Source organism: Sinocyclocheilus grahami, unplaced genomic scaffold (genome assembly GCF_001515645.1).
Source record: "Sinocyclocheilus grahami isolate Dianchi unplaced genomic scaffold, SAMN03320097.WGS_v1.1 scaffold847.1, whole genome shotgun sequence".
Lineage (NCBI taxonomy): Eukaryota > Metazoa > Chordata > Actinopteri > Cypriniformes > Cyprinidae > Sinocyclocheilus > Sinocyclocheilus grahami.
In genome coordinates this window covers 308,978-335,634 of record NW_015506026.1, presented here as the reverse complement: position 1 = coordinate 335,634, position 26,657 = coordinate 308,978, and the positions used below count along the sequence as shown (strand labels likewise).

Genomic DNA, 26,657 nt, shown 5'->3' with positions numbered 1-26,657 from the left:
TCACTCAACAATCATTTTCTGTTTAATATAATTGTATTTTACTTGACAAAATGGATCATGTCTGGGTGGGCGTGTTGTTTATTAGTCTGAAGCAGTCTGAAGCATCTGACCCGCTGAAGCTTTATTCACTCTTGTCGCTGTTGTACAGTGGTACTTCTGTTGCCAAAATTAGTGATTTATAGATTATTTAATCTCATACTTCGTAACATTTTGTATTATTGAGTATTCTGTTTATTATATTTTTTTGTGTCACAGCAAACTACACGATTAAATCAGATTTTAATTGGATTTTTACATATGGACATGTTTTGGATTTGGTTTCATGCGTTTTTGTTTTGTTTTGACAGTTCAGGGATGTTTTGAATTTGATTTGTTTCATGCATTTTTTTATTTTTTATTTATTTATTCATTTATTTATTTTTGGCTGTTCAGACATGTTTTGAATTTGGTTTCATGCATTTTTTCCCCCGGCTGTTCAAACATGTTTTGGATTTGGTTTAATGCATTTTATTTTGTTTTGTTTTGGCTAAAAACTAATTTTGTATCGGATTGACAAACATTCTATACACACAACGCACCTACAATGTGAAGGTTATTTTCACATGTAGCACCATTTTCTTCAAGATATGTAAAAATCTAGTTTAAAGATTTTTCGGTTTATCAGTCACTGTGAGCTCTGTTGTATAGCCGTATACATGATTACCTTGTAAAATAGGCCAATTGGCTATTGCTATAACTGTACTTGTGACGGCCCATCTCTTTCTTTGACTCATACACACACACACACACACACACATGCACAGGTATATTGGAATCTGGGCTGTAAATTTTTAGACCCACCTGCGCACACAGACAGATTTATGAGAACCACAATAAATGACTTTCTGCAGTCAACAGCTATGGATCTTGTTGTATGGGTTTACTTTGGAAAAATCCTGTTTGAAAGTAAGCAATCTCATATATTCCTAAAGCAAAAGAAATTGCCATTGACTGTTTTGTCAGAATTATTAATTAAGCCACAGTACATAACTACATTTGACTTACATTAAAACCTTTGTGACCGTACATGGCTACAATACACATTTTTACGAAGGTGGAGATTATCAATTTTAATTTTATTGTCTTTCTTACACAAAAAAACTGTTGTTTACATTGAGAAGACTTGGAATGCATACCACTCTTATACCATGGTCTGTCTGTTTAACGCACAGGTAGTTCCAGTCAGTTTAATCACCGTTCTGTATTAATGCGCCACCATTTAATGCACTCTGCTTTGCGGTTCTTTGCCTCCACATTGTGCATTAAAATCATTGAATGCACACCTCATTTAATCATTGAATGCACACCTAGCTGTGGATTATCTCAATTATATTATAATAAATGGTGCTTTTTGTCCTTTTTAGAGGTTGACCGTGCCTTGTCATTGTATCCTTTCACTGTACGGAAAAGAGCAGCTCAAACATTCTGCTGAGTTTCTCAATATGAGCTTTTGAACAACATGGGGCAAGTAAATGATTTCAGAATTGAATTTGTGGCATATTTTGTCCTTCCTCAACACTGTCTGCCATTGGTCGCTCAAATAGATAGTCTTTCACAAACTCATGCTATTGGGATGCTCAAATGAATCTTCTGATAAGAACAGTTTCAGTATTTTAACATTCAAATAATGACACTTCATTCACACTATCCACATGTTTAAATAAAGCATCCTAACAGTTATTAATTTGAGTTGAGAATGTTAAAAAACCTCATAAAGTGACATTTTCATGCCATGGGACCTTTAAATGAAAATTCAGTTCATTTTAATGTGTTATGAATTTGGGCCCTCTGTCCAACTATATGAACTGGAACAGCTTGTTTTGCTTTTCAAGAACACACTTACCCTCCTCTGGGTCATCAGTGACCGATGTCCTGCTGGACTGACCGAGTCCCATGACTTCTGAAGAGGTGAAGAGCTCCGGTTTAAAATGGAAACATCCCCTGTGTTTGTTAACAAGGATATATTCCTCTGTCGAAGAACGACCTGTGACAGAGACAGAGTGGAGTGTGAGTGTAATGAAAATCAAATATTGTCACACTTTACATTATAGTGTTTGCATTACATGCATGTCAGGAAAACCTTGGTTCTGGTTCTCACTTGGGCTGAGATTTTGACTCAAAAGTCCAATTCCACAAATGCTTGTTTTCTCTAGCAGTGGTTTTGTATTGTGAAACTTTACTTTAAAGAGCAATACTTACCTCATTCAACAATAAAAATGTGTTTTGTTGGTATAAAGTCATGTAGTGATTCAGGTTGATTCAGTGATGCTACGTTTTATTTTATTGAAATAAAACCAGTTAATTTAGATGTTAAATTTTTTTTTCAGGGTAGATCAAATCTGTCTTAAGTTACAGTAATTATCGTCCTCCCAAATGCTTTGCTGTATTTGTTGGATAAGCGAGTGAACACAATACTGCCACACTATATATATATATATATATAATGTATAATGAAATATACAGTGCTGCATGAAAGTTTGTGAACCCTATAAATATGACCCAAAAGATTATCAGATTTTCACACAAGTCCTGAAAGTTGACAAAGAGAATCCAATCAAACAAATTAGACAAAAATATATACTTTGTCATATATTTATAGAGAAAAATTATCTAATATTACATATCTGTGAGTGGCAAAAATGTGTGAATCTCTAAGATTAGCAGTTAATTTGAAGGTGAAATTAAGAGTGCATCTGTTCAGAGGTGTTTCGGGTGTCAGTGTGTGCCCTGTTTTATTTAAAGAACAGGGATCTATCAAAGTCTGATCGTGTTTGTGGAAGTGAACCAAAGGAGATCTCCGAGGAGCTCAGAAAAAGAGTTGCTGTTTCTCATCAGGCTGGAAAAGGTTTCAAAACCATCTCTAAAGAGTTTGGGCTCCACAAATTCACAGTCAGACAGATTGAGTACAAATGGAGGAAATTTGGTTGACCAACAAAGATCACTCCAAAAGCAAGATGTGTAAAAGTCTGTGAGGTTGTAAAGAAACCCAGGGTGATTTCTAAGCAACTAAAGGCTTTTCTCACATTGGCTGATGTTAATGTTCACGAGTCCACCGTCAGGAGAACAACTGAACAACCATGGTGTGCATGACAGAGTCGCAAAGAGAAAGCCACTGCTGTCCAAAAAGAGCATCGCTGGCCGTCTGCAGTTTGCTAGAGATCATGTGGCAGTATCATGGTTTGGGACCTGTTTTGCTGCATCTGGTCCAGGACGGCTTGCCATCATTGATGGAGCAATGCATTCTGAATTATACCAGCAAATACTGAAGGAAAATGTCAGGACATCTGTCCATGAACTGAATCTCGAGAGAAAGTGGGTCATGCAGCAAGACAACGAGCCCAAGCACACGAGTCGTTCTACCAAAGAGTGGTTAAAGAATAACAAAGTTAATGTTTCGGATTGGCCGAGTCGAAGTCCGGACATTAATGCAGTAGTCGTTGTGATCAGCAGCTACAAGAAACATTTAGCTGCAGTTATTGCTGCAAAGATCACTCCAAAAGCAAGACGTGTAAAAGTCTGCGAGGTTGTAAAGAAACCCAGGGTGATTTCTAAGCAACTAAAGGCTTTTCTCACATTGGCTGATGTTAATGTTCACGAGTCCACCGTCAGGAGAACAACTGAACAACCATGGTGTGCATGACAGAGTCGCAAAGAGAAAGCCACTGCTGTCCAAAAAGAGCATCGCTGGCCGTCTGCAGTTTGCTAGAGATCATGTGGCAGTATCATGGTTTGGGACCTGTTTTGCTGATGGTCCCTTGCATGCAGCAAGACAACGAGCCCAAGCACACGAGTCGTTCTACCAAAGAGTGGTTAAAGAATAACAAAGTTAATGTTTCGGATTGGCCGAGTCGAAGTCCGGACATTAATGCAGTAGTCGTTGTGCAGGACTGATCAGCAGCTACAATAAACATTTAGCTGCAGTTATTGCTGCAAAAGGGGGTCACGGCGGATACTGAACGCAAAGATTCACACACTTTTGCCACTCGCAGATATGCAACACTGGATTATTTTTCTCAATAAATAAATGACAAAGTATATGTTTTTCTCTTTGTTTACTTTCAGTACTTCTGTGAAAATCTGATGATCTTTTCGGTCATTTATGCAGAAATATAGAAAATTCTAAAGGTTTCACAAACTTTCAAGCAGCACTGTATATATATATATATATATATATATATAATGAAAGTAAATTGAAAACTACTCCGAGCAAGCTGTCACATGGTTTATTTGTTGTTAATACAATTCATTAATTCATTTCTGCTAGATAAAACATGAACTCTTTTGTGTTCCATAACTATCTTTTTTATTTTTAAAGATATGCATCCGCACAAGAAATTGACAAAAATAAACCTACCCCGAGAAATATGCGGTCACACTTTATTTTAAGGTCCAATTCTCATTCACACACTTTTGCCACTCGCAGATATGCAACACTGGATTATTTTTCTCAATAAATAAATGACAAAGTATATGTTTTTCTCTTTGTTTACTTTCAGTACTTCTGTGAAAATCTGATGATCTTTTCGGTCATTTATGCAGAAATATAGAAAATTCTAAAGGTTTCACAAACTTTCAAGCAGCACTGTATATATATATATATATATAATGAAAGTAAATTGAAAACTACTCCGAGCAAGCTGTCACAGATAAAACATGAACTCTTTTGTGTTCCATAACTATCTTTTTTATTTTTAAAGATATGCATCCGCACAAGAAATTGACAAAAATAAACCTACCCCGAGAAATATGCGGTCACACTTTATTTTAAGGTCCAATTCTCTCTATTAACTAACTATTAAGTAACCTTTGCCTCAATAAACTCCTAAGCTGCTGCTTGTTAATAGTTAGCAAGGTAGGGATCTAAAATATGCTTATGCAGAATAAGGCATTAATATGTGCTTAGTAAGTATTACTAAACAACCAATATGCTAGTAATATGCATGTAAGTTAATAGTGAGAATTAGTCCTTAAAATAAAGTGACCAAATATTGATTGCATAAAAAGTGTGACAACTTGCCCCTATTAAAATACTTTAAAATTGTACTGACCAGGACAGTGTGCAAGTCATACTTCATTATACAGCTACTCTACGCGAATGTAGCTACACAGAGTGTAATGTAAAGTCCACAGACAGTAGAGAGTGCTCGGAATATGTGAGTTGTATAGACCTGTAGCGGAACTCCGTACATCATAAAATCATTAGAAATCGCACACTTACCGCTTTATATGGCAGGAGGATTGAAATGATCCGACTGGAGGAATAACAGCAGCACTGCTGACAGACGAGACCGCAGTGGGAAGGTGAGACTATCCCGCACAACTTCTCCAGTCACCGCAATGCTGTGAGAAGATGCAGAGCCGGAGTCAATGACACACTGATGCTGCTTCAGCTGCTGTACACACGCCGAAGCCCGGAGAGACTCACGCCTGCATCACACACACACACACACACACACGCACACACACAAGGTGAGAAACAATCCATCCGGACAACTACTCCTTCCGCCATGCTGTGAGAACTCACCAACGGCACTGTGCGGTCACGTGATCGCGTTTACCTCCTGTGTGTAATCACACTCACTCACACACACACACACACACACACACACACATCCGAGCCGATGACACGCGTCACGAGAGCTGTCCTCAACTGTTGAATAAAAGCAGAATTATGCGTCTGGGCACAGATCTGATGTGCACCGCATGTGATGATGATGATGATGATGATGATGATGGTGAAAGTGTCCCACTGGTGGGGTTTATTCATGCATAACGTGGTTCAAGTAGCCTACTGTATGTATGTACGCAATATTAGTCTCCCCAGAGCCTTTTATCAATTTATTCAGGAATTCTTTTTTTTGAACGCATTTTAAACAGTGACATCATTTATCGTCATTTCTTACAAACCATTAAAAAAAATAAAAATAATGTATTATATATATATATATACATTCACGTTTTATTTAGTTGCATGCTTATTTACACATGCACTGTGTGTATTCATTGACAATTCAAATGTGTTTCCCTGGAGAATTTAAGATTTGGCATTTCAATAATATTTAGATGGTCTAGATCTTAAATGATTGGCTCTTATTCTTCTCTCAAGCCTGTATTCGTTGAGTGTGATCAGTCATCAGAGACCACAGGTGCATGACATTTATACAGTTCATTTGTTTTCTTAATACGCTTTTCAACTCTCCCCATGCATGCACAAACCCTCTACAGCTCTCTGAATGTAGCGCTGCAGACAACTTTGGCTTTGTTTTTAGGAAAATTCAACGAGCTAATGAATGTGCACCTGTAGTGTACTTCAAATCTTAAAAGTGTATTAACAAAATCAATAATATAAATGCCACTTAACTGCCCTTAAAGAGACTACACTTTCATGACTTTCTCAACACACTTAAAGTAAACTTTTAGAAGTGCACTTTGTAATATCTAGATCTTAAATGATTGGCTCTTATTCTTCTCTCAAGCCTGTATTCGTTGAGTGTGATCAGTCATCAGAGATCACAGGTGCATGACATTTATACAGTTCATTTGTTTTCTTAATACGCTTTTCAACTCTCCCCATGCATGCACAAACCCTCTACAGCTCTCTGAATGTAGCACTGCAGACAACTTTGGCTTTGTTTTTAGGAAAACCCTTTGTTGCAAAACCCAACGAGCTAATGAATGTGCACCTGTAGTGTACTTCAAATCTTAAAAGTGTATTAACAAAATCAATAATATAAATGCCACTTAACTGCCCTTAAAGAGACTACACTTTCATGACTTTCTCAACACACTTAAAGTAAACTTTTAGAAGTGCACTTTGTAATATTGTCAAATTAAGTTTTACTTTAAAGTACATTTTAAATCATTATGTTTTGACATGTTTTAATTAAGTACACTTATGCACATGCTAAGTACTTGATTATAATTTGAACTATAGTGTTATTTGATATTGACAAGAAGGCTGGCCTGACTTATAGCAGCATTTTTGCTGTCAATACTCTCAAAATGAAAAAAAAAACAACAACAACAACAGGTTATATACGTTGATTTATCAATAAATTATACTGTTTTTCTCCTTCAACAAGAATTTACATCCTCCACAAACAACAGGGAATGCAGTGATGCAACAGGAGATGTAGATAAAACACGACTTTCTTTCTTTCTTTCTTTCTTTCTTTCTTTCTTTCAGTATTCTGTGGGAATGGTGTTTCTTCAGTTATGGAGACTTTTGTGCCCAGTACGAATTAAACTCCTGTAGAAAACACTTTTTGCACTCTATGCACTTACTTTACATGCATGCAACGCAGTAGAATTCTGTGACCGATTCATGTATTTATTTATTTCCTGGATTATAATGAACAAATGTCATTTCCACCACATCTCAAATGATGTACTTTTTTTTGTGCAAAACAGTTTGGTGGCATATTCTGACGAGGCTCGGCCGAGCAACCACGAGCAGTAGTGTTTCAGCAGCACTCGAGAGACAAAGCTTGCTTGCTATGACAAATAATGCTGACATTCACATTTTAAGTGAAAGGGTTCTGGAAGTCAATTGTAAAATTAAATTGGTGAATCTCATGAAGAAATGTCTAGGCCAGATTTCACCTCAAGAGCAAATAATAATAATAATAAACATATTATGTGAAGAAAAGGATGCATTTTTTTGGTGACATTTCATGGTATTGTTTTTATGACAGTTGAGTTCATTCCTCTCACCTCCAGTATTTGTCTGCTAAAAAAGATGTCAGTTGTCTTGTATTGTCATGCATATTTCTTTGTGATGTCAGGACGCTTGTGTAATGTTCACTGTGCACTCGTGTCTGTCTCTGCTGAGAGAACGGAGATCTAGATGATCAGACAACTCTATATCATCATCGCAAAAAATGTCACGGTCAAGCATTTATTTGAAATGTTTTATTAATTAATAATTTTTTTCATTTTAAATGTAATTTTATTTTTTAAATGCTATTTATTTGTTTATTTTCAATGGAACCAAGTTTAAACTTTTGCTTGTCTGTGCTTTAATTGGGTGCCTGTTCCATTAAAGGGTTGCTTGTCCGGGTTGAAAATTATGTTTTTTTTTTTTGTTTTTTTTTTTCATAATTTCAATGTTTTTTTTAATAATACCGTAATAAATATTTCAGAAATGTAAAACATTATCATATAATGTTATCATAGAATATATATGCATTTATGAATTACATTTTATTGCACTTTTGAAATATATATATATAGTGACTCCAAGCTTTTGCATGGTATAGTGTATAATGTTACAAAAGCATTTTATTGCAGATAATCTTTGGTTCTTTCTATTCATCAAAGAATCCTGAAAAAACTGTTTGTACACAACACTTTATACAGAATATGTATACACACACACACCACATATTACCACTAGGTGGAGGTGGTGTGCAAATGTATTTATTAATTTTTTTAACTCAAGAGATTTGGTCTGTTCCTTGTTTTTGTTTTTTTCTGTGCGTCTTGACTATATTATTAAAATATAATTGTTAAATACAACTATTAAGATGAATGACAATTCATTAAAATGTTTTGCTCCTGTAGTTCTGATGACGCACAAATGGGCTTTAAAACTACAAATCCCGGAACCACGTGGTCCGTGCAGTGGGCGTGGCTCCGAGTCTCGGACTCACAGCAGCAGCGAGTGAACAGGTGAGCGCGAGAGCTTCAGTCGCTTGCTCGTGGATGGCGTGGAACCAGTCCATCACGGTTTGATGCTTTTTATTTTATTTTATTATTTATTTTAATGATGAATGCGTCTGCTTCCGTGGGGTGTTGGACAGTTTTCAGCTCACTCGCTTTTGTTTTTTTCTGAAGTCAACTAATTCATCATCTGTTTTTTCGCATCTGAGCCCGCTGTCTGTTTTATTTAAAATGGCTTTTGCAAAATTCAGCAAGATCCTCCGTCTTCCTACAATTGACGTGAAGAAGAAAACCAAACAATATGAGCACGTTCATCGGGATGTTAATCCTAACGACATTTGGGAAATTATCGGGGAACTGGGCGACGGCGCTTTCGGCAAAGTTTATAAGGTGAGTTCGGACCGTAATAAACCCGTTGGGCAGCGAAACGAAACTACGACTTCTACCATGATAAAAGATTTGCTCATGAATATTAATTTGGTCTTGTTGACGTTGCCGTCTATAATACTTAGAATATTTAATATTCATAAGCTAGGCCTCTACCTGATTCGCTGCCGCGTAGCTGGCTTTCAGCCAATCAGTGAGGCCTGCTTGGTGAACGTCAGTTACGTAATTAATATTCATAAGCTAAGCCTTGAGCGTAGTAGGATTTTAAAAGGTTTTAATAATTGGCATCCTGTTTGGTTATGACATGTAGATTCATGCCGATTACATATAATATTTACAAATACTAAGAATTGTCTTCTTATTAACACTTATGTACACACTTTAAAATCTTTTTAAACGCATATGCACAAAACAAATTCTGTCTTAGAATTCTTTATTCACATTTATAAACAGTGTGTTCATTTAAATGGAAAAAAACTATGAGCCAGTCAAGAGACAATTACAATTGTCAATTACATTTCATGTAATAACATGCTGCTGATGTGCATTGATGTGACATGAAGTAATGCTACCCTTAGAGAAACCATCTTGACTAACTGTTTAACGGTACTGGCATAGCTGTGGTTAATGTTAGATATCCTGACGGGTCACATGCATTCAGCCCGGGGCCCTCAGGGGCCACTCGGAGTCACTGTGTAGGAAGATAGCGGAATGTGCTGCAGTTTCGGTAGGCGGAGAGGAACCCTAGTGTAGGAAACGCTGAAGTTGCCCTTTGTCCCCAACACGGTGTCCTGAACTATGGGGCCCCATGAGATCCAGGGTCACTGCGGCCCTCTCGCCCTCAGAGACCAGGCGGACTGGGGCTAAATACAACCTTAACAAAGACAGCTTTCACAGTGGAGTAATGCTGCAGTCAGGCAAATCTCATGAAAACATGCTCTGGCCATTTCTCCGTCCAAAATGCTAAAAGAGATTGCATGAATTAATCTGAGCTTAATTTTGAGACCGTACAGTTTGTGAATATCTATATTTTTAGCATGCATCTATGAGCACTCTCGTGATTGTAATGCGTCAACACAGTTTTTTCTTTTGATTTGTTGGAAATTCTCTGAATTGAGCAACTCTCAGTTGTAATTTTCATTAGATTCTCATTTATTTTTATGCTCTAATACAATTTTGTTTTGTTTATATGTGCAAAGTTTATTTATTTGATCTCTAAATACATTTGCATAAATAGTTGTAAAATTTAAATACAAATGTAATGCTGAAAGCATGGTTTAAGCAATTTGCCTTCTTATTGACACGGATACACAAAGCAAATGATCATTGATCTTTTATGTTACAGTACTCTTGATTTATCTATCTGAGCTGCTTTATGCACATTTACACACAGTTACAATTTTTTATTTTTTGTGTTGTCCAATTAACAAACCTTTCCATGTGAGAGTTAGAATGTATAAATTATAATGATGTATTTGTGTAACATGCGATACAAATACATGTATAGGATAAATATAATGTAAAAATCAGTGTGAGTGCCACTAAAGGAAGTTTTGTTCTGGAAACGGCAGATTCATCTACTAAAAGGAATTATGTCAGAGTTATGAATGAGTGATTGTGTAATGAGAACAGAACGCGAGTCTAATATTGTGCAACGTGCTGTCCTTTAGAAACTCAAGAAATGAAAAAGCTAAGAACAACTCAATCATCTGGTCCTGCTTCATAAGTGTAATAACACTCAGTTTGGTCGGTAAAGATTAATCATGATCAGGATCTCAAAGTGCAAATCAGGTCACCATTTTTTATGTGTCGATGCACGTGGCTTTATGAAACCGCGTTACACACATTTGCAGTTTAGACAATGTTACTTCCTTATTACTCTAATAATGGAGCAAAACAAATGACAATACATTTAAAAAAAAAAAAACAGTAGGTTTTCTGTTGCTAATCAATGTAACTAATACTCGTAAAGTAATTATTTCAGACGTGATTATTCATAAGCATGCGTTTTATCGAAATAGTGTTTAAAGATTAACATTTTAGTCTAAAAATATTGGTATTTCTGACCTCTCGCCTCTACAGCTGTTTGAAAATCTGGAATCTGAGGGTGCAAAAAAATCTAAATATTGAGAAAATCACCTTTAAAGTTGTTCAAATGAAGTTCTTAGCAGTGCATATTACTAATCAAACATTAAGTTTTGATATATTTACAGTACGACATTTACAAAATATCTTCATGGAACATGATCTTTACTTAATATCCTAATGATTTTTGGCATAAAAGAGAAATGTATAATTGTGACCCATACAATGTATTGTTGGCTATTGCTACAAATATCCCCCAGCGACTCAACACTGCTTTTGTGCTGCAGGGACACAAATTTATGCTATATGCAGTCTAGCTGCAAAAGAACTTGGAGCTCAATCCGAAAATTCTCATTCTGCTCATTTATGGAAGTTTGTATTTCCATAAACAAAAAGTGAATATCGTATTTCAGACACAATATGGCCAGGTATTTTGTTTTTGTTTTTGCTCTTCCAATAGAAGTGATCGCAAGACATCATTTGTGGTCTGTTTACTCTCTTTGTACATCAGGTTTGAAAAAAAAAATATTTAGGCGTATTTATAACGTTGTTTAAATCGGGGTGGAAGTATTTGCAAAAATTTGAATTCCGTGTGAAATCTGGCCACCGTTCGACAGAATTCAATTCAGATATTTCGATGTGATTCATCAAAAATATGTTTAAAATATTATGTTTAAAATTGTAATCTTAAATTTAAGATTTATGTATTTGAATTGCATATATATTTTTATTACACAGTAATAACATAAGCTAATAAACATAATGTGATGCATGTTTGTAAGTCATACAGTATATAAACGAAACGGGTCAGATTTCTGCACTCAAAAACATTTATTAATAGCTTGCATTGATTTTATTTTATTTAAACATCATATTCAAAATGCATTAGAATCTGTTCACTGTAAACCAGTTATTCAAATATAAACATGGCTAAAATATGTCTAGCTGTGGAACAAGCAATATTCAATTAGTTTTTAATGTATGTGTTTGATGATAAATATGTACACCGGTTTACTGTGTATTTAAAACACATTCAGTTTATTAGTACTATAATAGAAATTGTACATATTTCTTCGCTGATTAATTTATGAATGGCTGACAAATATGCATTACATTACGTTTATTAGTTTGTTAAAACTGTGTAATCCAAATGCACTGAAAAAAAATGATTAATTGAATTTACTAATTTTTTTAAGGTAAGTGGTTGCAATAATTTTTTTTAGCTACATTTAAATAAACAGATTTTGCTGAAAGTTAGTCAACTCAATTTGTTTATTTAAAGGTAGCTAAAATAAATTGATTGCAACCACTTACCTTAAAAAAAAATTGATTTTTTTCAGTGTGGATGGAAATTATATGTGCTGTTCAAATACATAAATCCAAAATTGTATGTATTTGATTTTGAATCGCACCAAAATAACTGAATTGAATTCAGCCAAATTTCATGCGTTCTCTGATGGTGTTTTGAAGAGGAGTCCTCTGGTTTTCTCCTGTTAGTTAATGCTGAGTAGTTCTCTGATCGTTAATTATTGATGGGAGAACATGTGGAGGTGAACCCGAATGCCCGTCAGGGTAAAGTTTGACGTGTGTGACGATGATCCTGTAGTGCTTGTGAAGTCTGAGATCACGTGAGCTCGGCTAATCACCAGCGTTCAGTGCTGCTGGCTTCAGAAAGATAAGAGCGTCTTCACTGTGGGTGGACACAGGGCCGTTTCTAGCCAATTTGACGCCCTAAGCGAAATCCCTATTGTGCCACTCTTTATCACAACCCTGCTAAAAGTGCCAGTACGTGCGCTCATTGGCGCCCCTTCAGCTGGTGACGCCCTAGCCGACCGCCTAGCTCGCCTTTGCCTAGAAACGGCTCTGGGTGGACATGAGCATATTCTACATATTAGATCAACTGCATCATCATCCACACTAAGGCCTCATTGTTTCTGTCCATCATTATTTGTAGTTTCACAATTCATTGAAACCATTTTAGCCACTGATTGAACTTTAAGACTGAGAGATAATCAAGTCAAGTCAAGTCAATCTGAATTTAATAGGAGAAAATTATTGGTCATCCATTCTTTTACATTTTTAACACACTCCGTTAGCTTAGATAATTTAGAAGTTTCATCTGGTCTTGTTGAGATATATAGTTGAGTATCATCGGCATAACAGTGGAAACTAATCCCGTATTTTCTAATAATATTACCAAGTGGCAACATGTATATCGAAAATAGCAGAGGACCTAGGACAGATCCTTGTGGCACTCCATGTTTTACTGGTGATAATTGAGATGACTCCCCATTTAAATGAACAATGTGGTAGCGATCGGACAGGTAGGATCTAAACCATCTTAAAGCCTGCCCTTGGATACCTGTATAGTTTTGTAATCGATCTATGAGTATGTCATGATCTATAGTATCGAATGCAGCACTAAGGTCAAGTAAAACTAGCAATGAGACACAGCCTTGGTCTGACGCAAGAAGCAAGTCATTTGTAATTTTAACAAGTGCAGTTTCTGTGCTATGGTGGGGCCTGAAACCTGACTGAAATTCTTCATAGAGATCATTTTTTTGCAGGAAGGAGCACAATTGAGCAGACACAACTTTTTCTAAAATTTTAGACATAAAAGGAAGATTTGAGATGGGTCTGTAATTAGCCAGTTCACTAGGATCTAGTTGTGGTTTCTTAATAAGAGGCTTAATGACCGCCAGCTTGAATGTTTTTGGGATGTGATCTAAAGACAACGACGAGTTAATAATATTGAGAAGCGGTTCTTCTGCTACCGGTAACAACTCTTTCAGTAATTTAGTGGGTACAGGATCTAATAGGCATGTTGTTGGTTTAGATGCAGTGATACGTTTATTTAGCTCTTCCTGTCCTATAGTTGTAAAGCACTGCAGTTTATCTTTTGGTGCGATGAATGAAGCTGAAGTATTATACGCTGTAGAATCTACATTTGTTATTGTATTTCTGATGTTATCTATTTTATCAGTGAAGAAATTCATAAAGTCATTACTATTAAACTGTGCGGGAATATTTAGATCGGGTGGCGTCTGGTTATTTGTTAATCTAGCCACTGTGCTAAATAAAAACCTAGGATTGTTTTGGTTATTTTCTATGAGTTTGTGGATATGCTCGGCCCTGGCAGCTTTTAGAGCCTGTCAAGTTAGTTTAGAGCCTGAAAAGTTAGTTTTTGTCCATTTGCGCTCAAGACTACGAGTTTTTTTCTTGAGAGAATGGGTATTACTGTTGTACCATGGCGCAGTACGTTTTTCTCTAACCTTTTTCAGACACACTAGTATTTGTATATATCTGTCACGCTGTTCTTTAGAAATAATTTTAGTTTAGTTTAGTAATTCGGTTTCACTGAATTGGCTCTATTCATCATAATGACAGTGAGTCCAAGGCTTAGCTTCTGTTTAAAGCTACTATTGTTTGAGGCACAAGGTTACTCAGCTTATTGTGTAAGAATGAAAGGTTAATAACGTTAAACTGATCCAACAGTATTTTTAAAATTATTATTATTGTTTTTTTAATGCTCATTTGGGGCAATTAGTTAAACTACACTGTCATTTTTTTGAGGTTGTAAATAAAACAAAGATTACAAGAATTACTACTTCAGTCTTTCTACTTAAATATTGCATGTTGAATTCCATTACTTGCTATTTCTTTGTAATTAGTTTACAAAGTACAGTGGTGTTACACTTAAGCAAATAAACAAACAAACAGAAAAATTAAAAAAACAACACAAATCAGTCAGTTATGTTTGTTGCAAAGACAAATAGCTTGAAATGTATGACTGAAATTATGATTAAAGATCTGTTTCTGTCATTAATGTAATTCTGTATTGAGAGCAACTCAATATTTTTGTTGATTGCAAAGTCCTCTATGACCGTCCTTTCTTAATAATCATCAAATATTTCCATTTTCTCCATTGGTTTTACATCTGTTTGATACTTTTGGCCCGTGGCAGGTAGTTGTTCACCCACAAACTATGATTGACATTTATGATTTGCAAAAGGTAGTAGAGATTAATTAATGTAGTAAACGATGTGTTTTGCTGTCATCATTAACAAGGCTAATGCATAGTTTCCAAGAATAGCTCAGAGTAGAAACTTTTCATAATTATGGTAATTCTGACACAATCTGTTGACTTGTGTAAGACCTACCTGCTGATAAAACCAGCCTTTGGAATAATTAAATAGAAGAAACTCAATGAAAAGTAAGATTTATCTGCTGAAAGATAAGGGCTTCCTCAAGAGCTTGAGTGTTTTCCTGAAGGTGTGCTGTTTCCAGATGTAAACAGAGGGGTGTTCTGTTTATGGATGTGTTGAAATGGACTGAAAGTGCACTATTCTGCTGTTATTGAGGGTTTGAGGTGGCTCTGCGGGATATTTAGCTCAGGTGAAAGCTTTGACTTCTCCTCGATCCCCTTGAGCAGGTGCTGTAATCCTCTCAGTGGAAATGTAAGTGGATTTATTATGCTTCTTTGAGGCTAGGAGTGTTTTTCAGGCGCATAGCGCTGATATATGTCAGCTAGTCAAACACTAGTGGCGTTCATATCTTCAATCTCATTTTCAACAAATAATATTTGTGTTTTTGACTGGTTTAGGCCTGCCATAGGTAAATAAATATGACATTAAAACATCCCTGTCTTAATGAGTGATCCATTGAATCATTCATTCAAACGATTCGTTCAAAATGCCTGATTCATTTAGAAATTAAGCTGTCTTTATGAATGGCTCATTGAATCGTTGACTCAAATGATTCGTTCAAAAACCGATTCATTCAGGAGTGAAACACTGTAGTGTTTTCGTTGGCCAAAAATGGACAATATTGTGTCTAAAATATAACTCACTCAACTTTAACTTTTTGTTTGTTGAACTGTTGTATAAAATCGATACAACATTTGCGATCACGCTCACGTGCTGATATTCGGGAAAACAGCACTTGCTTGTGTGATATTACTAAACTATATCATATCTTATAAATATATATATATAAAACATGCAGGGATATTTTTTGCTTTCATAACTTGCATAATAGGGACATTCAAACTTAATTCTAATTAGTTTCACCATGCATTCAATGCTTATGTACTTTTTTGAGTGGCGTACTCTAATGTCAGCTCACACATCGTTAAAACAATAATTACGATATTACCGTAGACAATAAATATCGTACACCCCTACACAGAGATGTGACTCTATGAGAAGCATTTGTGCAGAGGTCTTCTGAGATGGTTCTTCATATTCAGAGGCTGTGGAGTTTCATTTCCGGTTATTTTATTGAACAGAGGTTAAGACAGATGTAAGTTAGTTGTGTTTACTAGGTCGAGCATCACATCAGCGTGTGACTCATCTGCACCCTTTGCACAGTTTGACTCCTCTGCATGACCCTAGCAACCACCGGAAACACCCAAGCAACCACATAGCAATGCCATGGCAACCACTGACAATGTCAATCATCTCAACCTGTTCTACTTTCATTCTCTCTTGTATTACATTTTATCACAGTTACACTTATACAAGTCTAACTGTCTGTTAGTGGTGCCAAATCATGTCTGCTTTAAGTTGAGTTCTTAAGAAAAAAGTGGAAGTCTTGTTTTTGAGTGGTTTGGCAACGCAGTTTCCTCTAAAAACATTCTCAGCTTACCACAATGACCGACTCCACCTCGAGTAACGTTGCATACTAACATGTTTCCCACCGTGCTGTCAAATCTCACACGTGAAGACTACCTCTGTTTTACTATATACATTTATTTAGTTAACATTTACATTGGAAGTGCATAAAAAGTACACAATAAATGGGGTGCGGGGAGGAGGTGCTTGGGCTGACAAAATCAGATATGCCAGAGTAATAAAAATGAGTAATAATATATGTGACCCTGGAGCACAAAAGCAGTGTTAAGTCGCTGGGGGATATTTGTAGCAATAGCCAACAATACATTGTATGGGTCAAAATTAAAGATTTTTGTTATATGCCAAAAATCATTAGGATATTAAGTAAAGATCATGTTCCATGAAGATATTTTGTACATTTCCTACCGTAAATATATCAAAACTTAATTTTTGATTAGTAATATGCTTTTAAGGTTTCAAATAAGTTTTTGAAGAATAAAATTTGATTGAATTAATGTTACATTATCATTCAGTGTAACACTATTTATGTAAACATGCAAACATGCTTATTCTGACTTGTACATATTAAAATATATAAAAGAATAAGGGAGCATATTAAAATTGTATTGTGTTTTAAATGAGTACAAAATTCTTACTGACAAATGGGACAAATCTAGGATGGTGGCAAATTTAAAAAAATTAAAATTACAGCTAATTATTATTTGGGGTGAAAGTAATTAGTCTTTTAATATGTCATAAACTGATTTTTGTTGTAAATACGCCTGACAGAATTGTTACACTGAATGATATTTTAGTGGGTGTCTTCTGTAAATCAGGGGAAAATGTATGATATTTATTTTTTGCTCGGAAAAACAAAAACAAAATTGCAATTAAACAGAATTTTTTTTTTTTAATTTGGGAAAAACTATTTAAAGCAGTATTACACTTATTGTTTTTATGCTTAAACCCTTTTTCGTCTTTGACCCACATTTATAAAAACTTGACAAATTATTTTAAAGTAGATTATTATTATTGTTATTATTATGATTAGCTTTATCTTTGACATTCTTATTTGCATTGAAAAAAAAATCTAAATATAAAATGTCCCCCTCAATCCTTCCCCTTCAAACACCGATCAAACCTTTATCGATGGCTGCATTAAGTCCACTGTCGCCTCATAAACAGCAGAAATGCCCATTATTTGAGGTCTAATGGAGAACTAAAGCTCAATCCCAGAGGCCTGGTGAATTAACTGCACCCAAGGGACGAGCATGGAATGGGAAAATCATGTGAATCACCCTGACTTTGTTTTGATGAGAACTGGTTTGTGTTTCAGGCCCAGAATAAAGAAACCGGTGCACTAGCTGCAGCCAAAGTCATCGAAACCAAAAGTGAAGAGGAGCTGGAGGACTACATGGTGGAGATCGACATCTTAGCGTCCTGCAACCATCAGTACATCGTCAAGCTGCTCGATGCCTTCTTCTACGACAACAAGCTGTCGGTAAGATGGTTAAACGGAGCAAATTGAGCTTTCTTGAACACTACAAGGTGTGCTGCGTGACATAGTTTCTGAATTGCTCAGCGGGTTTAAATGAATCATCTTTGGAGACGTCATACACACACCCTCATCATTCTTTGTTAACTCAACCAGAGCTCCTCTCTAAAAATATTGATTTTGATCATTTTCTTTCTAGTGAAAGAAAATTTGGCTCCAAATCGCAGGTGAAAATTGGCTTTTTGATGCCCCTCTACAAAACAGTGGATTACTCAGTAAATATACCTCCATGACATTCAGTATTTTGGCTTTCATTACTATTTATGTTTATCTTTCTTCAAGGAAAAAACATACATAAACAAAATAATAAAGAAAATAGCCCGGGGAGTTTCTGAATTCTGGTCTTTTTGGCACAGAATGTGTTTTAACCATTCCTTGATCTGACAGACATTTTGCAGGTTTGATCACTTAATATTCGCTCTCCAAATAAGAGCACATAAACTTCCTCCTAGTATAAAATATTAAGCTTTAAATTAACCATACTGTACATGCATAGTGTTTATCGTGTCACAGAAGTCAACGTTTTTCATGATAATTTTCCACCTTCTCTCTAAGAGGTGAACCTCCACCATTTGATGATTAACAGACAGCATTTACAGAAAATGTGCTTGTGCTCCTGAAAATGTAAGGCTGTCTGGTTAATAACTGAACGGTGCATGAGCGAAACCATATTTAACAATCTAAATCAGGACTGATGGCTGTATTCTACTGCTGTGTGAATTTTGTGACGATATCTATAATATGTCAATGATTCGCTAAGTGCAATACTTCACATTGTTGTTCGTCAGTGTGGGACAAGTAGCTGAACACTATATAGAAGTTATTAAGTGAATGTGGATGTTTGTAGTGGACTATTGTAACTCCATAGACAACGTGCTGTCAAGGTAACTGCCTGTAAAAGTGAGTTTTCACGAGGAGCCGGTTATAAAGCATCGCTGGAATTCCTCGGTGTGAAGGTAAATTTGCTCGTCTGAAAGAGTCCTGATCTCTGAGACTTCCTTTTCAACAAACCCTAAATACTAAACATTCGCAGTAACTGATTACATGTAATCGGGATTACGTAATCAGATTGCAAAAATTAAGTACTTGTACATTTTGTAATCAGATTACAGTTACTTTTTGTTGATTGCATTGTTGATTATATATTATTCAAACAATAGCAAAAGCATTTAAAAGTTCCTTTCTAACGTAACACATTCAAAGAGTCTACAGTTTGGTGGACATTCACACAAAGACCAGTCCCTCGTCAGGCGACTATAATTGCACAGATAATTGAGAGGCCACACAGAATCATTTCAATATTATGATGTGTTTTCTCAGCATTTCAACGTTGCATCAACATTAAATTATCATTCAGTGGGTGATTTAACCATGTATTACTGTGTCTTTGAAAGCTTTTTGTCTTTTAAACACATTTAAATGCACACGTGCTGCAGGGATGACATTTTTGTAGGTCAAAACAAGTTGGCATTTTGGCACTTCCAGTTCCATCGTCCCAAAGTCAATTGGTTTTTTAAATAGATTTTTAGCTAAATGCTGAAAATAAGGTTTGTGGCTATGATTCGCTCTCGCAAACTATTCTAACTCAAACCTGTTAAGGAAATGGTTAATTAAAATTGAATAAAGACTTGTCAAACATTAATGTTTGAAGTCACGTGACCATGGTATAGTTCATTTATAATTGATCATTATCATTATATCGTTCATTATCATGATGAACAAAATGTGTAAGAATCATTTTGTTGTGCAAGAATCTTTTTTTCTGCAGTAATCCAAAAACCAATGGAAAATCCTATTAGGTTTTTGTTGAGGAAACCAGGGTGATGTGAACTTCCAGGTTGGTCTACAAAAATATGTGACCCTGCAGCACAAAAGCAGTGTTGAGTCGCTGGGGGATATTTGTAGCAATAGCCAACAATACATTGTATGGGTCACAATTATACATTTCTCTTTTATGCCAAAAATCATTAGGATATTAAGTAAAGATCATGTTCCGTGAAGATATTTTGTAAATTTCCTACTGTAAATATATTAAAACTTAATGTTTGATTAGTAATATGCACTGCTAAGAACTTCATTTGAACAACTTTAAAGATGATTTTCTCAATATTTAGATTTTTTTGCACCCTCAGATTCCAGATTTTCAAATATTGTCCTATCCTAACAAACCACACATCAATGGAAAGCTTATTTATTTTACATCTCAATTTAAAAAAATGGACCCTTATGACTGGGTTTGTGCTCCAGGGTCACATATGTCATAACCGCAGCACTCTATTGCTTTATACATTGCTTTTAAGCTGTAAATGTTTGATAGATTACTAATAGATTCAATACTAGAAAAGTCGTAGCATTGACGTATGTTACATTTCTCATACTAAAGCGAGAGGTGTATTTTGAGATTGTCAGTAGACGCCTGTAATAGCTGTCGGAGCAATCCTTCACTGTCACAGACGATCATATCTGGGTGTGGACGAGGCGTCCAAGTCGTAGCATTGACGTATGTTACATTTCTCATACTAAAGCGAGAGGTGTATTTTGAGATTGTCAGTAGACGCCTGTAATAGCTGTCGGAGCAATCCTGTCACAGACGATCATATCTGGGTGTGGACGAGGCGTCTCTCGATGAAAAGCACTCAGATGGGAATGTTTGTGGGGTTTTATGAAAGGAAACGGCTGCACACTTGTTGTCAAACATCGAGCACTTGTTCTCTTTAACTTGAGTGTGTCGAGATGACTGATACAGATGCTGAACTGAAAGCATCAGACCTTAAGCATTTTGATCGTTCACATTTAGACATAAGCAATGCACAACATTTTGTTTCATTACTATGTGAATCAACGTGTAGTAAACAGTAATGCATGTGTCAGCACACTGGCATTCACATGTGTGAGAAAAACGGGGGATTTCTGAAGTGGTCACGGCTTCATTTGAATGCCACAAAAACAAATTCCCACTGTAAACTAACCTCTGGCAATGCATTACAAAATAGACTTCAAAACAATAATATTAAACATTGTTTAACCATTTGTGACCCTGGACCCAGATTTTCAAATATTGGCTTTCCATTGATGTATGGTTTGTTAGGATCGGACAATATTTGGCCGAGATACAACTATTTGAAAATCTGGAATCTGAGGGTGCAAAAAAATCTAAATATTGAGAAAATCATCTTTAAAGTTGTTCAAATGAAGTTCTTAGCAATTCATATTACTAATCAAACATTAAGTTTTTATATATTTACGGTAGGAAACTTACAAAATATCTTCATGGAACATGATCTTTACTTAATATCCTAATGATTTTTGGCATAAAAGAGAAATGTATAATTGTGACCCATACAATGTATTGTTGGCTATTGCTACAAATATCCCCCAGCGACTTAACACTGCTTTTGTGCTCCAGGCTCACATATAACTTTTTTAAATGTGCAGGTTATCACATTGTTCACCTGTGATGTGACGGGTCATTCGGCATCCCTCCACCACCCCATCTCCACATCTATTTCTATTCATTTCTGTTTTATTGTAGCTCTCGAAGTAATGCATGTCAGTTCTCATGCTTTCATGCCAAATTTATGTACCTCATTTCACTGAACCATTATATGTGGGACATTTGATTTGATTTGAAACTGGTAAACCATTTTAGCAAAATGTTGTTCATTTACAAATAAATATATTTTCCTGCCATTTTTTTTTTGTAATCATAAAATGCAAAACAGAAAAAATGGCCATTAAACGATGTAAGCCAGTTTCAACCAGTTTTTTTTTGTTTGTTTTTAAAATTTAAAATGTTTAACATTTATGGTGTTGGCTGTAATTTTTATTTATTTATTTTAAAGTTTGATTTTTTTGTAATTAAAAAAATGCTACATTTTTTTATATTTTATAAATCACATTTATACTTGTAGTAACTAAGTAATCTGAAGTGAATAAGCCGTCTATGCATATTAAACTGGAATATATATATATATATATATATATATTTATAACATGGTCTGTCTGAATACTCGATTCTGATTGGCTGGCAGGTATGCGTTAAAACCAATGAATGCACAGGTAGATTCAAGTCCGTTTAATCACTGTTCTATATAAATGCACTGCTTTAATTGATGCACACACACACACACACACACACACACACACCCATCACTCGCACACAGAGAAACATCCAGGAGCACATAAACTTGTTGTCAGCGCTGCCCCACGACTTTTATTAATAAAATACCTTTGATACTGAATCACTACATTATATGTCTCAGCAATGAGGAGGTAAAGCAGTAACTAAACTCACAGCTTCATTGTTTGTAGAGAGAGACGCACAGATGCAGGTAATTACAGTCTGCTTTGCGTCGGGTGCTTCTTTGCGTCCACATCATGCATTAAAATTGTTTAATGCACAGCTAGCTGTGGATTGTCCCTTACATATATATATATAGCATCACCTACAGGTATATATTTTTTTACTGATTTGTTGTCGACTGAAGTCTGTAGCGGTCAGCAGCCGTGTAAACATGCAACAGGTGTGTGAAGATCTCTGTCCTCATGCGTCAGGGCTCAAACTGTCCTGGGATTTTCTGAACTCTTGTAAACTGTCTAAGAGCCAATTAAACAGCCGGATAAAGGATGTGAGCTCAAGACAGCTGTCTCTCCTCTATATGTGCGCTCAACAGCAACATAATCTACTCTTATCCTCTGTTATCGCCATCACACGCTCTCTCTGCTTCAGTCCAGTGTGCCTCGACATGATCAGAAATGAATGTTGTGTCTAGTATCTCAGCAAAGGTCAACAGTAGGATTGTTTTTTTTCTGACTAGTGCTATGTGAAGACATTACGTACTGTGAAGAACATTAAATAGCTATAATCTGAACTTCAGTCAATGTTACTCAAGGTTTCTTTCACCAAAAACATTCGCAATTTCTTAACAATTTCTGAATCATTCCCCTCTGAAGTTCTCAAATAGGCTACTCCGATTGACTTGTATACAATACAGAATAGTTTCAAAGCATTGCAAAATTCATAAATTCTGAAGTTATTTCTAAGCAGCTCTACAGATGACTGTTGTCATTATTCAGCTCAATTCAGGGTTGATTCAGTTCAGTTCAATAACTGTCGATGTTGCATAGAATGACGATAAAGTAGCATGATAGTGTTTAACACATGAATTATTATATACTACATGCGGTTTCACATACTATTAAAATAGTAGACAGGTGGCTGTAAAGTTTCCATTCCGTGTCAACATGCTACATCCAAATCTTTTATTTTAAAGCGTCAAGGAAAATCCATGTTCGCGATAATGGCTCATCTGTCTACAGACACTTGGATAAATTGCTTTTAGCCGTCTTTTGCGTCTAAATGTAAGCGTGGAGCTCTGTGCCAGTGAGGCGAAAGTGATAATCATCATAATGAATTATTCAGCAGGTTGAATGGGTTCAGTTGAGTTTTTCAGTCATTATTAACAGTGTTGTCGTTTCTGTTTGTTTAACCTCTTGTTGCATTGGTCTGAGATATGCGTGTAGGCGCTCGAGGAATCTTTCCTGTGCATGTGTGAGTTTGCTCAGACTCTCACAATCTGACTTTGTTCTTGTGGTCGGACTAGTTATTCTGCCTTCCTGAACCTGTGGGCATCAATGTATGTCATTTGCAGTATTCCAGACATTTCAGAAAGGAAGCAGCAGATGTAGATGTAGATGCTAAACTCACAGCGACTGGTTTCTCCGGTCTGTATTACGTCAACGGGTGTTCCTGAAATTAAAGGTCTTTCTTTATAATGTGAAGAGCTCATTTGCAAAAACAGATAACTCCCGTTTTTAACAATTTTCACAAATCATGTTTTTTCATTGTGCATTCCAATTAATCTCAATCAAACTGCAGTTGGGTTATTTTGATTAGGTTAAAAATAACTAAAAAATACAGCTAACTAACACAATAAAACTTGATAACATCATTAAAAAACATGATTTTTGAATTTTCTCTGCTTTTGCAAATAAACTCTTCATATATCTTTACATTTTTTTTTCTTTGAGTTCGGATCTTGATTCAAAAATGCATTTCACTATGGATTTCACACAATGACTTGAATACACCTCTTCTCTGACTGAATTTCTGAATTTAAATAGATTTCGTTAAAGTGAAAAAAATTTCATTATACCCCATATGGCACAAAAAGTATATTTTCAGATATATTTTTTTTATATATATTTCAAAATAGACAAAAACAAAGACATTCAAAGTTTTCCCCCCAAAAACCAACATGAATACACATTACTTTTCTTCCTTTTTTTCATGGTTATTTGCCATTGACCCACAAATCATCAAATCTTAAATCTTGTAGTTCTGTGATATCTAGTGACTATATATTCAGGATCTTGTAGTAATAGCTCTAATGTTGGATATAGGGATGTTATTTTTCCTAACCGATAACCGACGCTCGTTTACTGATTATTAACCGTTAACCGACAAGATTATTTTAAATTAGAATTGAATTAAATTAGAAAGGTTAAGTGTCTGTGACCTGTTAAAAAATACTAACATTTGTTTCCCGGGGATTAATTGTACATGCGCAAAAAGCAGCAAACAACAGAACATGAGGATTCACGTGGTCTTCATATCACATCACGCACCTGCGAGCGAAGAAAAACATCATAAAGCTAGGCTATAGGCCTATAAATATAACGATAAATAGACCTATACGAGAAATATATTTTTACTTAAATAATAAATTAAGAAAATGAAAAATGTGCAACAAGTAGCCTAGTATGCAGAGTTTCAGTTCATTTTTGTGCTGCGCGAAAGGAAACCAAGACGGCAGAAAGCGGCATCCTTATTTTACAAAAGCACAAAGATTTGTTTTTATTGTGATCCTACACAAATACAGGCAAACCTTTTACAATTCCGATTATCTTTATGACTAAAAGGAGTAGTTGCTTCCACTGTTAAGCATTGCTACCTTGACAATGCAGCCTGTTCATTATCATAATAAAATAGTCAGTCAAACATATAGAAAAAACACACTGCTCAGTTTAAATATGTAGTAAAATCTGTGCCGTTAAGCGCTATCACCGTACCGCCGTGAATGATGTTATGCAAAACATTTTGTTTTACGTGGATATTGGAACGCGAGTGAAGTAGCCTACATAATAAATAATATTTTGGCATTCAAATACATCGCGAATATGGAAACATTTGATTTTGTGTCGAAAGAGAGATGCAACGTTGGTTTCAGTTTCGTTTTAGCCTAAATTAATTTGAATGAACATCCCTAGTTGGATATGCTCTTCCTGTACATTCATGTGTCATGTGTCTATCGTTTGAAAACATCTGGATTATCTGTCGGACCAGTGACTCATTGGCGTTACGTGTTTTCAGTAATGAATATGCTGAAAGTGACTCTTTTTTTGTAGTTCACAGTAGATGTGGCTACTATTTGCTGTCATTTCATTCAACTGTCCATGCACCACTTATCTTATTTAGGGTAACGGGGATGCTGGAGCCTAACCCAGGCCATAAGGAAACATCCTGGATGTGCAACAATTATATAATTGTTAGATCATGAGACAGGCAAACTTGTTTGGTGACGTCAGCCTCATAATCTGCTGTTGTTTAGGGCGAGCACAGATTCATGTCTCTAAGGCAAGCTTTACTGTTATTACACTTCATTCTTGGGGGTTGAACAAACCCTGAGCCAGGTCCCAGTCCATATCTCGAGACCAGTATGTCCTGGAGACTTTTATATATATATATATATATATATACAGTGGGTACGGAAAGTATTCAGACCCCCTTAAATTTTTCACTCTTTGTTATATTGCAGCCATTTGCTAAAATCATTTAAGTTATTTTTTTTTCCTCATTAATGTACACACAGCACCCCATATTGACAGAAAAACACAGAATTGTTGACATTTTTGCAGATTTATTAAAAAAGAAAAACTGAAATATCACATGGTCCTAAGTATTCAGACCCTTTGCTGTGACACTCATATATTTAACTCAGGTGCTGTCCATTTCTTCTGATCATCCTGGAGATGGTTCTACACCTTCATTTGAGTCAAGCTGTGTTTGATTATACTGATTGGACTTGATTAGCAAAGCCACACACCTGTCTATATAAGACATTACCGCTCACAGTGCATGTCAGAGCAAATGAGAATCATAAGGTCAAAGGAACTGCCTGAAGAGCTCAGAGACAGAACTGTGGCAAGGCACAGATCTGGCCAAGGTTACAAAAAAAAATTCTGCTGCACTTAAGGTTCCCAAGAGCACAGTGGCCTCCATAATCCTTAAATGGAAGACGTGTGAGACGACCAGAACC

General features: G+C 35.7%; 2 protein-coding genes across 3 annotated transcripts in view; one reads left to right on the top strand and one right to left on the bottom strand.

Moving 5' to 3' along the window:
• stk32a (serine/threonine kinase 32A) overlaps nucleotides 1-5,443 on the bottom strand; it is a 59,922-nt gene extending 54,479 nt beyond the window's left edge. Inside the window, exons 1-2 of the mRNA XM_016247665.1 lie at nucleotides 5,258-5,443; nucleotides 1,883-2,023 (exon numbers count right to left, since the gene is read on the bottom strand). Of these exons, the coding sequence (XP_016103151.1) occupies nucleotides 1,883-1,934 (52 nt within the window). The 5' untranslated portion in view covers nucleotides 1,935-2,023; nucleotides 5,258-5,443. The remainder of the gene's footprint in view (nucleotides 1-1,882; nucleotides 2,024-5,257) is intronic.
• A 3,257-nt stretch (nucleotides 5,444-8,700) lies between these two features.
• stk10 (serine/threonine kinase 10) overlaps nucleotides 8,701-26,657 on the top strand; it is a 51,038-nt gene continuing 33,081 nt past the window's right edge. For both annotated transcript variants that reach the window (XM_016247664.1, XM_016247663.1), the window contains exons 1-2: nucleotides 8,701-9,090; nucleotides 18,121-18,285. In XM_016247664.1, the coding sequence (XP_016103150.1) occupies nucleotides 8,932-9,090; nucleotides 18,121-18,285 (324 nt within the window). In that variant the 5' untranslated portion in view covers nucleotides 8,701-8,931. The remainder of the gene's footprint in view (nucleotides 9,091-18,120; nucleotides 18,286-26,657) is intronic.